Source organism: Hemicordylus capensis, chromosome 6 (assembly GCF_027244095.1).
Source record: "Hemicordylus capensis ecotype Gifberg chromosome 6, rHemCap1.1.pri, whole genome shotgun sequence".
In the NCBI taxonomy this organism is placed as follows: domain Eukaryota; kingdom Metazoa; phylum Chordata; class Lepidosauria; order Squamata; family Cordylidae; genus Hemicordylus; species Hemicordylus capensis.
The window spans coordinates 42,409,165-42,425,152 of NC_069662.1; the positions used below are offsets into that span (position 1 = coordinate 42,409,165).

The following is a 15,988-nucleotide window of genomic DNA, read 5'->3' on the forward strand; positions in this document are numbered from 1 at the left end:
CAGAAGCGTTTTCTTCAAAGCCGCCAGGATTGCAGGAGTCAACCAAAGCCTCAACAAGTCCCACAGTATTCAAAGGCACAGCCCTGGAGCCTGAAATGTTTGTCTGTCAAAGGGTGCTATTCAGAAGATTTCAAGTGATTAATGCCACACATACACCAATACATCATCAGTAATTTCTATTTAATCAAACATTTAATAGCTAATTGGGGTGCACTATTAATGCCTTTAAGATATGATTACAATTTTTCCTAAACATCTGTGCAATGAAGCTCCATTATCCCCAATATTTATAAAGCCAACTAGCAAGGTTACAGAAGATTCATCTTTAGATTTTGCTTAAAGGAGCCATCCATTAAAATAAAAAACTGGGACACATTTAACCAGTACAATTCAATAATCAGTATCTTTTACCCATTTATGTTGGCTATTCTTCCTGGAATCATCCGAGAACAGAATTCTCCGATTCCATGCTCCACAAGTACATAACTGAAACTGTCCTTTTACATTAGTTCAGCAGGCTACCTAGGACAACCACTTGGCTGTGATCCTTTGCATATTTTGTTCCTACCAATCCTATTCCAAAGTAAGGAGCAGGATTTTTGCTTTAGTGTAGCAATCTTTTTGGAGAAGAGATTAATTATTTCACAAAATGGAAAAGACTTAAAAGATGTTTTATTTAAAAGATTATATGGCAGAAAGGGCTGAGCAAAAACAAGGGAACAGATTCAATTATATGAAAGAGACCTGAATAAAACCAAAGACACTGCGACACAAGTGTCTCAGACACAAAGAAACTTGAATAAAACCAAAGACACTGAGAAAGGAGGAATGGGTTATTTGAACGAGAAGGCCTGAATAGCCGATGGAGAAGGGGGGAAATATAGGAAGAAAAAAGGAGACGGTCCAGAGGCCCAGCATGGCAAGTCATAGAACCAGGAAGAGAGGTCACCAGGGGAAGACGAAAAACGAAACCGCGAGCAGGCCCGCCTGAGCGCTCACAGGCGGAAAGGCCAGCTTGAGGCAACCTCTTCCTCCTCCGGCTGTGTCTAGCTAACTACTCATGCCGGCTTCCCCACATGGCCGGCCTCCGCAGGCCCCCGTCCATCCACGTTCCCCCCGCCTTCCTTCCCTCCATGCATGCAGCGCGGCACAGACAAACCACCCTCCCCTTCCTTTTCCCTCCCGCGGGCCCGGCTCGCGTTAACGATTGGGTGGTGCGACTCCCGGGCGCTTTGCCATTGGCTGCCGCCGCCGCCTCCTTCATCCCCCCCCCAAACGAAAGGGGGGGAAGAAAGCCTTCAGTTAGGCTGCGCCCCTCTATGGCGGTTCGGCCTGCTGTTGGTTTTTTTTTTTTTTTTTTTTAACGCGCACACACACGCAGGGAGGGGATCCCGCTTTTGCAAACCCCACCCAAGGCAACCCAAGCCCGGTTTTTCTCTTACCAGGTTCTCGATGGCCGCCTGTTCTAGGAACTTCTGAGCCGCCTCAAGCTCGGTGCGGTCTGCAGGGGATGGGGAGGGGGCAGATGGAAAATACACGAGGAGGGGAGTCAGTGGCAGCCCCCAACACCACCCCACTTGAAAGGAGCACACCCTCCAATCCTCACGCCAACAATCCCTGCATCCTCTCGCTCTTCTTTCCCAGTTCTTTCTACTACCTATAGTCAGGGCATTGATCCCCCCCCATAAAAATAAAAGGGTCCCCATACCCACAATCCCAGACGTCCAAGCACAGAGGACCTCATAGCCAACTTACTTTCTACAAGCAAACATCACACAGAATGGGGAACGGGGGGAGAGTATCACTTGTTCTGCTTTATACACAGGAGTTGATTGCAGGCAAAAGGGGATGCATGCTCTCTCCGTAGGCAGGTCTGGGGTTGAGGGGTGCGCTCTAACCCACCCCACTAAGTTGAGCCGCTGCACCACACTATGGCTAGTCTGTCCCCTCTTTGCAAAGAATAGTGTCTCCAATCTAAACGCATGCACTCAACTTCCATTAGCTTGTACTAGGACCCGTTTCTCCCTCCACCCCACATTAACGTACAGCTCTGACGAATAGTTACAGTTAGCCACGACGCACCCCACCGATCTGGGCCTACGCTCAAGCTAAAGAACACCCTACACGAATCCCGGCACCTACAAGAACGTACATGTCATCCCTAGTGCCAGCCCCCTTCATGGGCATAAGGACCGTAACTTTACATGCATACTCCCCTCTACTAGCCCCACATGGGGCCTCCAACTCCAGAGATAATCCCACACCCAACGAGTAACACACATGCTGCCCTCTACGTCTCCCTACCCGATAAGTAAACATACCTGGGGGAGAAGCCCACCATTCCTCCAAGACAAGCGGCCATATGCTCCGCACATTCAGAGGGCCTCTTCAACCCACCCGCAGCCCTCCACTGGATCCTCAACGCTTTCCTTCCCACTCCCCATCCCTTCCCCCCACCAGCCATGGCGAGACCAGTTACCCCAAACTACCTTCGCCCTGACACACGTGCGAGACAGGACTTCCCCACTTATCCCTGCAAGACACACACAGGAGGAGGACCGTTTGTACTGGACCCCCAGCCCTGCATACCACCACCCGGGGTGTGTGTGAGAAAATCCTTAACACCTCTCCCCCCATGATCTCCCACCTCACTTTTCTCACTACTCTCTCCACCTAAGCCAACGGGGGGAGTGGGGGCGGATAGAAGCGAGGCCTCTCCCGCTTTGAGAGAGAGGGAGAGGCCTCTTTCTAACCCCCGCGATCCTCGTGGGGAAAGACCCACAAGCCCCTTCCCCACGTCCATATATAGGAGAAAGAGGATTCCGCCTCCCCACCCATCCACACTCCCCCAGGCCTGCTTGCCGTCTTCCACTAATCCCTTTCCCTCGTATGGGGGTGTCTCCTCTCCCCATCCACATGGGAGGGCCCTGCGGGATCTTCTCCTCGCTACCTCACCCAACCCTTTACCTGGGGAGACCGTCTGCTCCAAAATCCTGATAAGCTCCATGGCGGCGTGAGGTGAAGCCGGGGAGGGAGGAAGGGAAGAGGGAAGGAGAGAGGACCGGAGTCAGTGTTCACCGCCGCCCTCTCCGCTCGCTCGTTCGCTCGCTCAGTCGGTCGGGCTCTCCCTTCGCGCTCTTTACTTCTCCCTCAGCTGCGGGGCGGCCCCACCCCCGGCGGAAGCGGCTCTCCTCTGCTATTTCCCTTTCCCCCTCCCCCTCCCCACACACACAACTCCTTGTAGCGGCGGAAGAAAATGAGGGGGGGAGGAGGAGGAAGGAAAACGAAGAGAGAAGAGGGACTAAAAAAAAAAAAAGAGCGCGCGCGGCGAGGTGAAACGAAGTGATTCAGTGAGCTCGAGTGCGGGGGGGAGGGAAACAAAAGCGGGCACGCGCGCGGGCGCGTGCACCCCCACGCAGCTGCCCTAAGGGGAAAGTAACTCGCTTCCCTATCCCTATTCACTGACTGCCTGGTCAGGGCCTGCCAGGCCCTAGCCCGCCTTCAGGCACGTAACGTTCATGCGTAAGTAAGCGTGCTCACGCACGCTCGGGTTCTTTTCAAGCTGTCCAGACGACTCTGACTCGAAGCGCTTATTCTTTCCTCCCTCCCTCCGACAGTTTCAACCGGCCGACGCCCGCCTTACCCTCCCTCGTGCGAGGATTGGTCAGTCGAGCCTTTACGTCATGACGCTCGCAGGTCTAATAGACCGTAGTGGGTTTTTTTAAATTTTCTTTATAAATGTTTATATGTGGTGTGTAGGCCTAATTAAAGCTGCAATCCTCAGTCAGTACGTTTATTTAGGTGCAAACCCCAAGGAATTAGGTAGGATTTACTTCTGAGTAAACATGCATATGCATGGGATGTCGATATTCTGTACACTTTGTATGAACTATGTTTATGTATTTGTATTTATGTTAACTATAACATGTTTAATACACACATTACTATTATTTTCTAACCTGTCTTTTTAAAAAGCTGCTTTATACATTGATTGGCACGAAATAAATTATATATGAACTGAAAATATCTAAAGTGCTCTATTCAGTTGAGCTCTGGAGACTTAGAATGCACTCAACTGCAGAAACTGGCTCTACATAACTTATTTAGTAGATTTATATCCTGCTGTATCCCGTGGGTTTAGATCAGATTACAGCAGTTTCTTCATATAGATGTAGAGACACACATGCTTATGGGCAAAGTCTATCACGTCACTTTGAAATTTCTCTTGCAGGTGCCCTGTTGAAATGCAGAGGAACTGCATAAGAGCTCTTACACATGTACCATGCATTTCAACAGGAGTTGCTATGGGAGAACATCACCTTTGACTTGATATTAGTGCATACACACACTAAGGGGTGGAGATGTTTCTCTAATGGCTTTTGATCACTGACAGCTATAGCTATGATATACCCCAATAACTCTGATGTGGAAGAATACTGACAGTTAAAGAGAAGTCTTGAGATTGGCAGCTGGTTGGGGGGCAGGGGGGAAGCAGCCCTGGTATGGTGGTGGTGGTGGGGAAGGATTCTGCTAATGCATGCCATTTGAGGAACAGATGCTTCTTTAGCAAACACAGTTTGAGTGCCTGTCCACGATTCCAGGCTCAGTGTATATACACCTGTAACGGCATATATTACAAAAGCATCAGTGTGTTTTTGTGCTCCTCATAAGGGAACTTTTCCAGTATTCAATACACTTTTGCCACTCAATATACATTTAACTATGCACTCCTTGTGTTGCTAACACCATCCTATCCCTGTGCACAGTGGTCTAAAGTTATATTTTAGTATATATTTCATTCACTGCACCAGCACAATACCCTTTTTCATACACTGATACCCAAAAGTACTCTCACTTATCTCTGATTGCGTAGTAACTCTTACCTATACCTGTTCATGTTCTAGAAACGAAAGGTGGGGAAAGTTCTGGCTCTCACATATCAGCTGGTCAGGTATGTGAAAGAGTCTTTCCATGAGACAAAGTGAAGCCATCGCCTTGAGCAGCAAATTATTGAGGCACCAGCAGGGTAGGAGGATGGGCCCTGTGCTGTCACCTGCCACCCCCGGCCATCCAAGCAGCTCTTCACTAAGCAATAGCACAACCACCATTCAAAGAGCCATTTACTACTACCACAACCACCACTTCCCCCCTTGTTTGCCCCTGGCCTGATCATGAAAAAGGAGATGCGGAAGATGAAACAGGATAGTATGAACACACTTTAGTGTGTCTCCAGTACTTTAATGCCCTTTTCTCATTTGTTCTTCCTCTTCATTCTCCATTCTCATTATCAAGCAGCAACTGAAGGAGGAGACAGAGGAGGCTGTGTGTACTATGTGGTGGGGGCTATTGCCAATAGCAGAAAGTGACAGAGGTGAGTTAAATCAAGCTGTCCCTTTGAACAAAAGGGAGGGAGGGACTTTTGGCTCCCTGCCTCAGGTGCAAAAAGGTCATGGGCTGCCACTGCAAATGGTCAAAAGCCAGCACCCAACATCACATAGGAGATGGGGTAAACAGATATGTAAGCTACCGTGTGAAGCCTTTGCATCCCAAATGGTGTGTATTAAATGTACTAAAATAAATCAGTTGTGTTACACTCTAGCTCAATGGTCAGCCACTTTATCGAATTTCACCCACCACTCAGTTTTATATACATATATTCCAACTTTCAGGGTAGTGTCCTCCCAAAGTATCCAGCAAGCTTTAAAATTATTTTTAAAAATTTACCACAAGGAAACAAACACAGTAAAACACCAACAGACAGATCTCAAATATTAATTAAAATCCATTTACTAAAAGCCTTTTTAAATAAAACACATTGTTTTTGTACGTGGTTCAAAACAAGGAGAACAGGGCTTGGTGGCTCTCCCTGGGTAGAGTTTTCCAAAACTAAGGCATCATCACTGAAGAGCTAAAGAGGGATAACTGCCAACTACCTTCAGGGTTTTACACTGAGATCCTATGTCATTAAGAATAGATTGCTTTGGGACCAGATGTCTTAGTTGTAGGAAAACAGAAAAGATCAGTGGTGACTAAGTAATGCACACAGGATGAACCCTGAAGTGTGCTACTCTGACCCACTCTTTTTGATTACTTATGCCATAAAAAATTGCTCCAGATGTGCCTGGCCCTGAGGTTATGCCAAAAGAGAAGATTTCTATACATCTTTATAAATGTCAATAAGCGAGATTATAGTTTTTGATTTCGGTTCCCCTTTCTTTGTTTCTCACAGCTGTTTGTATTCATTACCCTGCATTTGTGTGCATAGAGAATCAGCCTGGAAGATATAAATATAAAATATATACATAAATATACATCATTTCCTCTTCCTTCTATACTGTACCTTCTTGCTCCCACCACCATATGATTTGCTGGAGCTAAAAGCTCCAAGCCATAGACGGCTATTGCCGCTGCCTTCCTCCTAGGAATAGAGGGAAACAGGAGTTGGTGGCATTATCATAGGGAGATTCCCATGGGGAGATTGGTAGAGGCTAAGGATCAGCTTCTGGTCACTAGAAAGGCACGGTTGAGCAATGGGCTAAGTACCAATTGTCCAAGGGGGCAGATTTGGTTAACACGATATGTTAACATGTCAACATCCCACAAGAGAAACAAGTTGGGAACTCTCAGACTTGGAAAGTGCACACTGAAACAAAGAGGCAGGATATAGCATTTGGTTCAAATAATCAAGTAAGCATTCATTTGGGGAATAAAATACAAAAGTATAGTTATTTGGCTAATAAAACACAAAAGTGGGGAAATACTTGAGAGTGATAAGGCATTTTAATCAATGTATCAAGCAGATAAGCATGAAGTAGATTTGGAAAACTAAACTACAGAGATGGGTGGAGTGGGGGAAAGAAAACAGAGAAAAGGGAGGTTTGACTGCTTAATGGGGTGGGGGGAGATGAGAAGAGGGGGAAGGTAGGAGAGAGAAGAAAGATGGAGCATTGATTAGGGGAAATATTACCTGTTATCTGCAGATAAGCCACCTAATGGTGCAGTGGGGAAACAACTTGCCTAGGGAGCAGGAGGTTGTTCAAATCCCCATAATACCTATATGGGACAGCAGCAATATAGGAAGGTGCTGAAAGGCATACTCTCATACTGTGCTTGAGGCGGCAATGGTAAATCCCTCCTGTATTCTTCTATGAAAACCACTTGGCTCTGTGGCATGATCTACAGGTGAAACTCGGAAAATTAGAATATCGTGCAAAAGTCCATTAATTTCAGTAATGCAAATTAAAAGGTGAAACTGATATATGAGACAGACGCATTACATGCAAAGCGAGATAAGTCAAGCCTTAATTTGTTATAATTGTGATGATCATGGCGTACAGCTCATGAAAACCCCAAATCCACAATCTCAGAAAATTAGAATATTACATGGAACCAAGAAGACAAGGATTGAAGAATAGAACAATATCGGACCTCTGAAAAGTATAAGCATGCATATGTATTCAGTACTTGGTTTGGGCCACTTTTGCAGCAATTACTGCCTCAATGTGGCGTGGCATGGATGCTATCAGCCTGTGGCACTCATGAGGTATTATGGAAGACCAGGATGCTTCATTAGCGGCCTTCAGCAATTCTGCATTGTTTGGTCTCATGTCTCTCATCCTTCTCTTGGCAATGTCCCATAGATTCTCTATGGGGTCAGGTCAGGCGAGTTTGCTGGCCAATCAAGCACAGTACACTGTATACTTTTCAGAGGTCCGATATTGTTCTATTCTTCAATCCTTGTCTTCTTGGTTCCATGTAATATTCTAATTTTCTGAGATTGTGGATTTGGGGTTTTCATGAGCTGTACGCCATGATCATCACAATTATAACAAATTAAGGCTTGACTTATCTTGCTTTGCATGTAATGCGTCTGTCTCATATATCAGTTTCACCTTTTAATTTGCATTACTGAAATTAATGGACTTTTGCACGATATTCTAATTTTCTGAATTTCACCTGTAGCTGCTGATAGTTGGGTAGAATGTTTTGCCCAGATGAGGTAGTAGTTAGAAAGCATTACAGATGGTGGAACTGCTGGCATCCCAATTCCTCTCTCTGACCTTGCTCTGACCCTCTAGTAAGTTACTCCTGAGTTGACTTTGTTCCCAGTGGAATTAAAGGACTGAAAGTAGGCTAGTGGGATGAGTGTCTTCTTGATCGGAAGTAAAGAGAAGGCTTTCTACCTATTAATGGGGGTTGTTACATTTTGGCTGTTTTCGCATTTCCTCTTTACAACAGGGGAACTGGTTTGGCTTGATTGAATTGTGGGGTACAATTGGTGGGAAGCTTCTTGGGCAAGTGCCTGTCCTTTTGCTTGGGTATTCAGTTATGTTGATTTGCCCCTTAAGTCAAACTTCTTTGCTATAATAGAACATTCCTGGATGCTTTGGAGGGGGTTATTGAGATAGTCAGAAGTTATGCTATTGTCATCAAGACTTTCTATCAGGAAAAGGTGTGTTGGGGATGGCTGGTGGCCGGACTGGGGGGCGGGGGCGGAATGCAGTCAAATCCTGAGTAGTCAGGTCCATGATTCATATCCTCCTACCAGCAGAAATATTTCTCAGTCACGAGGGCCATCTTAAATCTCTGGCAGCCTTTTGGCACCCCGTTTGCCAACTTCCCTCAGAGCATAAAGAGCCCCTGGTGGCGCAGTGGTAAAACTGCCGCCCTGTAACCAGAAGGTTACAAGTTTGATCCTGACCAGGGGCTCAAGGTTGACTCAGCCTTCCATCCTTCCGAGGTCGGTAAAATGAGTATCCAGAATGTTGGGGGCAATATGCTAAATCATTGTAAACCGCTTAGAGAGCTCCGGCTATAAAGCGGTATATAAATGTAAGTGCTATTGCTATTGCTATGTTGGGGGTACTTTTGAACAAAATTTGCCATTTAAAAAAATATGCTGCTCCTCAATCCAAAACCCAAAGATCCAACATGTCCAGGATCTTACAGGCCTATAGCATTACTGAACCAAGATGCAAACATCTTGCCAACTCCGTTTGCCAACATATTGGGCAATATAATCTATATTATTAATTCTCCTGGGTGTGCCTTGGAATGTGCGTCCCAGTGCCCAGCTGATTGGCTGGGTGGCGGACACGCCTGATTGGCTGAGGCACACCCAGGAGGATTGGATGCCGCGGCAGTGGCAGGCTTGGCTGTGGAGGCCAGAGGCAGTGGCGGGCCCAGCCGAGCCGTGGAGGCAAGGCCTGGGGCGGGGGGAGTGGGGGAGGGCAGAGGTGGCGGTGGGGAGGAGAGGTGGCTGGGCCTGGAAGTGGAGACTGGGGAAGAAGGTGGGGGGGGAGAGGTAACCACCAGCCCCAAAGAGCACACAGATGATCTGTGTAGGGTCGGCTGGTACACATATATTATATGTACACATGTATGTTCAAAACAAACAACCTGGTTTCATTCTTAGGAAATAAATTTCTGCTTCAAAGGATTTGAAATACAATCCATCACAGTAATAAAACCACTTAACCCATTACAATTGTCTTTTTAGATGCAAGCAAGGCATTTGAGATGGTGGAATGGCCATAGAATATACCAAAATTTCACCATACAAGATGGGGGTAGAAGGAGATTTTTCCACATTATTTTGCAAGCATGTAGCCCAATTACAATTTGCTTGTATTTCTGACTCAACTTGAATCAATAATGTTTGTAGCTCTAGTCATGTCTGCCCCTTTTCACGATTACTAATTAACTTCTCCTTAGAATCCACTAATGTAATCAGATCCTCTCTGGAACTTAAAAGATCTCGATTGGTCAGTCGGAGTGTGTGTGTGTGTGTATGAAATGTGCATGCATGCACTCATGCATGCACGTTTGCTGATGTTGCTGCTATATTTCTTACCAAGCCCAAGTATACTATACCTGAATTGCTTCACCTTCACGACATTTATGGTGAAATAACTCATAAGTATTGGAAAAAAAATGTTTAAATGAACAGTATTTAGGGATATTGATCCCTAAACACCACACCAAATTATTGAAAATGACTTATTTTAAGGTTGTTGCCAAAACAGTTTATCTTGGGGCTCCAAACAGCACCTCCCTATATGATTTGGAACTGTAGGACTGACCACAGCTTCCATTTTTGGGATATCGGAGCTCATGGGATTGTGAATTCTAAACATGGCCACATTTGGCAAACTATGCAGTTCGGTCGCTTAGCACAAGCAATGCAGCCCTCAATCACCATAACTAAGGATGGAAGGGAATCATCCCAAAAACCTCTCTTTGTCTGACCTTCAAAGAGAAGGGAAAACTGACAAAGTAGACCTCAGGTTAAAAACATTATCAGAGGGAATAGCTAACTCCGTTCTGCCAGAGGTAAGTCTCCTCTGCAGTAACTCAGATAAAGCACCTTGCATCCCCACCCCACTGTCAACAACCTAATGCACTGGTGAGAATTAAGGAGCAAAGTTGTTATGACTTAAGAAAAACTTATCTCTGCACCTGGAGACATATCCCAGTTCTCAGATGAGTTTTAAGGTCACCTATTCAGACCTCCACCTACACTTGACCCAAGCCATTTCCAGCCTTTTGTTCTGTAGGTCTACAGCCAAGTTGACCAACTCTTGCAACCATGAACTTCAGTGTTCTACCTGAGTTTTGGACCCTCTAGGGAGGGAGCATGATTTATGCATTTCCTCCAGCCATGTTTTTGAGTACAAGTGCTCCTGGCCCAGCCACATGATCTTGAGATCAGAATTGGAATCAGAATATATATGGACCTTTACCATACTGATTTTCAGGCTTGTGAGTGGTAGCTCTACACCACTTGCCCTTTCTTCTTTCTGCTTTTCTCCTGCCTTCCCCTTGTGAGGAAATCTGCTTGTGTGCCATCTACAAGTGCACCGGACACACCACTGGACAAGGATAGGTAATACTAACATTCTGCCCCTCTATATCTCCTTGCCCCCTTCTCATCCCATTTCGGCATCCAAGCCCTTTCTATGGCAAACCTTCAGCCAATTTATTTACAATTTGGACCTTAAGCTAAAATTCCTCTTAGTGAGCTTCTTGTTAAGACCATTAGCTAAGATTTTATTACTTTGCCTAACCGACGTTTCATTTTTGTACCCCTTTCCCCCCCAATAAATGCATATACACTTCCGCATCATTTCCAGACCAAAGCTTTGCTCAAGATTAATATTGTAATAGACTGCTCCCCGACAGTCAAGCTGGTTCCCCACGCTAACTCAAAAGTATAGTTGGAGTGTCCTAGCCAAGCGTTCTGGAGCAGATCTATTAACAAGGTCTAAGCTCAGGGTTGCAGGAGGATGCTACTAAATGGGCTCCAAATGGGCTGAGTGGGAACAATTGGTTTAAGTTTCTTCTTCTTCAGCAGTTGATCTGCAAAGCTGGAATAACCAAGTTGCTTCATTTTTATTTTTATTTTTTGGCATCTTAAATTTTGAAAGCCCTTATTGAGGTTGTGGTGATACCGAAGATGGATGTGGTACTGACAGGGATGGATGCTGCTGTGGGGTTGATAGTACCTTGATCCCAGCATTAGATTCAGCTCTTGGACCCGAAAGATGCACTGTGAAGAGTGAGAGTTAACGAATAAGCCAGTTTCGGCGTTTTGAAAATGGTCACAGATGTGACGATGAATCCCGAGGTAGGTGTTGGTATGTTGGAATCCTCAGACTGAGACTGCATTTTGGAGGAGGCAGGGGCAGAGAGAGATACTGGTTGTCTAGTGTGCTTCCCCACAGAAGAGATCAAAGTATCGAAGCCCTGTTTATCAAGTCCTGTCTAGCCTGCTTGGTAAAATGTAGGCAAACAGAACAAGAGTGAAGCTTGTGTCTCTCTCAGAGGCAAATTAGACACTTTTCGTGGCCACTGGTGGTAGGAATCTTAGCTCCACATTTTTTTAAAGGTTGTTCTAGCAGCCATAAAATGCAAGAAGGGGGGTGGATGCCTGAAGGGGTAGTGGGGTGGAACCAACTAAATAAAAATGCCAAAACACACAAAGAAGGAAAAACGGGGGAGGGGGGGAGTTCGAATAAAGGAAAGAAATCCAATAAAGTAGATAGAAAAAATGTTCCTCTCTTTCTGAATTGTAGATGTTCAAGGAAAACCACCCTGAGCCAATTTTGGAAGGGCAGTATAAAAATTGAATGAATGAATGAATAAAATAAATGAATAAATAAATACATAAAAGATCAAAGATACATTTCCAACAGGTGATCCTAGTGACAGAAAGCAACAGAGGCCTTACAGCAGAGTACGCTCAGAGGCAAGGCACAGGGTTGGGGCTTCCACCAAAACCATGCACATGCTCTCTCCAGAAGTTTGATATGTGGTCTCTGTGCATGTGTGAGCCCATCAGTGTGATGCACAGAGACCACACGGAAAAGCTTATAGAAAGACTTGAATGTGCTTAGGTAGAATCAAGACTATAGAAATGGAATTCCCTCCACATCTTTTTTTTGTTTCATACCGTACTTATTACACACACACACATGACCAAAAGCATGACAGACATCAGCAGTCTCTTTTGATTACCAGGTATGGAAAGTTTGCTAACCAAAAATGTGTGTGTGTTTTCAAATAGGATTGAAGAAAAGGGTGGTTTGGGGCTTCTCATTCTAATGGCATATTATGAAGTTGGTCACATCTAGAACTGATGGTTCTCCAGCCATGGAAACCTCCCCAAAACCATATCCAAACAAAACATCACCATTTGATTTGAGATGGACCAAACATTTGGGACAGCAAAATACTTTGATTATAGATTTATAAATAATGTTATCTTAGAATGATTGTGCTGGTCTGGAAAACTGCATAAAGACACTTGGTCTTAAATGGAGGGGTGTTAAGGTGGGATGAGTAGACCATTATTTTTTTTTACTCCTATAAAACTATTAATTTAAGCATTGACAGAACACAGCCTCTATTATATGATGGACTTTTACAGAGAGAAGCAGAAAATAACTTATGCCAAAATGAATAATGAATTTGAAACTGTTCACCTGAGTTGGTTTCAGTTTTTCCAGGTGTGACAACTCATTAAAACCCAGCTGCAAAAGTGCAGGCTTTTCACTTTTCTAACAGAATTGGAAAAGTTGTCTTATGTAATAGATACACAACCCAAAAGATGGTTTCTAACCTTTATAATAGATTAAGTGCACTGTAATGCAGGTAGATTAATTTAAATCAAGGCCATTTAAATCAATTATCTAAGCATGATTTAAAATACTAGGAAAAAGCATCAATTAAAATCATTGATTGAGATCAAGTTTCCCACTGATAATCCTTCACAAATTTCTTAAAACAATGGTGTAAATCTGATCACTAAAACACATTAATCTACAACTCAATAGCATTTACATCTAATATACATATTTTTAGATAATTTCATTTTCACTAATTTAAGAAATAGTATACCATACCTAGATTTTTATGTAATACATTTACTCATTACCTGTGTCAAGCTGCATCTCAATCTTGCACTGCTTACACTTGACACATTTGCCTTTTTACCTAGAAAAGGCATTTCTTCAAAATATTCCCAGAAAAGCTGTCTCCTATGCCCATAAGCTTTTTCAATAGCAAAATGTGGGGCAATACAGGAAGCTGTGAATTGCCCCCCTCTTCTTCTGCTTCAACCCCTTTGCTATATGGTATCTTAACTCCTATTTATTTATTTATTTGAAATATTTATGACCCACCCCTCCAGTACACTACTGCTTGGGGTAGCTCACAACAATATAAAGTAAAAGATTAATAAAACTAAACAGGTTAAAAGACCAAGCTAATACCACTCCCCATGACAAAACGATAATCATTCTGTACCTTTGTACATAAAAAGCAGGATTAGAAGCAGAAACTGAAAGCCCAGAAGTTTCCAAAAGCAAGAGCTGGTAGTTGCTGGGCAGACTAGAATCATTTTCATGAAATGAAACTGAAATGAATGCCCATGTTTGATTGGTAGGAAACTCAATGTGTGTGACAGAGAGTCATTAATGCATTTTTGGGAAACTAAGTGTTGGTGAAGCATGTTTTGTTCTGTTAAGCTAGCAGAATTAGTAAATAGACACCAGCTTACTAACATAAAATGTACATAAAAATACTTTGGTGTGGGGAATGTGTGTTCCATGGAAGTTGTGTAGTAGTCATTCATCTTCTTACAAAATATTTATTTAAACAGGTCTCGTTTTGGGATTGGAATGTAAGCAGAGGCGTAACTAGGGAAAACGGCGCCCGGGGCAAGCACTGAAATCCCCCCCCGCCCCCCCCGGAAATATGGAAATGTGTCACAGCCATAGTCAAATGTGGGTTGTGGGCTGCATCCGTGCAAGTATACTGGGACAGGAAAAAGGAAACATGAGGCTACAAGGCTCTTTAGAAATATATATTTTAAAGAAATGTCTTGCACACCAACAGCCTAGGTTTGCAGTCCTCATGGCCAGAAAATAAATGCTTTTAAACATAGTAATAGGTTTTGTGTCCCAAAATGGAAAAGACAAGACAGGTATTCAGAGGCGTAACTAGGGAAAATGGCGCCTAGGGCAAGCACTGAAATTGCGCCACTGTCCAAGCAGGAATGATGGGACTTGTAGTCAGCAATATCTGGAAATCCCCATTAAAAGGAACACTGTACCATCTAGACATGGTTGTTGATCAAAACCTGAAAACATGAGCCATCTCTGTAAAAGACTTAGAACAACAGTCAGGAGTTATGTGAGGATTCCAAGTGTCATTTTCTCTCTCCTTTCATTCTTTAAAAAACATGTCCTAGAGCAGGCGTCCCCAAACTGCGGCCCTCCAGATGTTGCTGAACTACAACTCCCAGCATGCTGAGCCACAATTTATTGTGGCTGGGTATGCTGGGGGTTGTAGTTCAGCAACATCTGGAGGGCCGCAGTTTGGGGAAGCCTGTCCTAGAGGATCATTGTCCTAGAGGATCACCTGCCCAAATAGCCACTAGCAAAATAGGGGAAGAAGGAGGTGGTGGGTAGGTGTGTGTGTCTATAAACCAGTGAATGATTCCTGCCAGCCTTTGTCTTATGACGACTGTTGGCTCATGATGGGGTATATGTGCATTCACCACACTAGTGCTTACTTTGACACCAAGAGGGAGGAGGATACATTAGCTTGCCACACTGGACAGAGGAATTTGCAACAGGAGCAGATAGCCAAGTTCTGCCAGGGCCAAAACCAGCCCCTGCCAAACTAAGAAATCATTGTAATTTGCCCCTTCCTGTCACAAGCAGTGTGCTGTTCTTTTATTATTGACTCTAACTCTCAGATATCCCAGTCATGGATGGAAAATTCAGGGTCAATTTACAAGAGACACATTTTCTACATGGAAGTTTCTTCTGTGCAGGTGCTGTGCAGAAACCCATATGTAGTGATCAATATATATGTAACTATTCCGCCAGGGGCATAGCAAGGTTGGAATGGGTCCAGAGACAGGATTTCAAAATGGGCCCCCAGACCCTCAAAGTCCAGGGCCTCCACACACCCCAGGCCCCCAAGGATTTAAGTCTGATATTTCAAAATAAGTATGCTACCTGGAAATACATTTCACTGAATACACGCATGCACACTTCACAGTATATAGTGATATACATTGAGTACTATATATTTGTGCTACTTTTAATGCCTAGAACACACTAGCAATACTAATTATTAAAATGGACCCCTTGCTGCAGATTAGCAAATGATACTTTCAACCATGCAGGGTGAGCCTATGTTTGTTTTCTCAGAATTCTGAACAAATTCAGTAAAGTTTGATTCCAGGAGTCTTTTCACACCAGGCTTTTAAAGCCCTTTAACACACATCTCCTCTGGAACAGAGGTGCTGCATTCACATGTTGGCCAGATTTACCCTGAAGTCCCTGCAAGTTATTGGGGAGCAGTTCACACACAAGAAAAATAAAATAAAATCACAACACATGCTTCACAGTTCTCACTCAGACCTTCTGGATTGCAAAACAACTTGAACATAAGTGCATTTATGAATGAATGAATG

General features: G+C 44.2%; 1 protein-coding gene across 1 annotated transcript in view; it reads right to left on the bottom strand.

Annotated features, from left to right (window-relative positions):
- The window catches only part of KPNB1 (karyopherin subunit beta 1), an 88,235-nt gene extending 85,045 nt beyond the window's left edge, over positions 1-3,190 (bottom strand). Inside the window, exons 1-2 of the mRNA XM_053262238.1 lie at positions 2,968-3,190; positions 1,443-1,501 (exon numbers count right to left, since the gene is read on the bottom strand). Coding sequence (XP_053118213.1) covers positions 1,443-1,501; positions 2,968-3,007 — 99 coding nt within the window. The 5' untranslated portion in view covers positions 3,008-3,190. The remainder of the gene's footprint in view (positions 1-1,442; positions 1,502-2,967) is intronic.
- Positions 3,191-15,988: the final 12,798 nt, after the last annotated feature.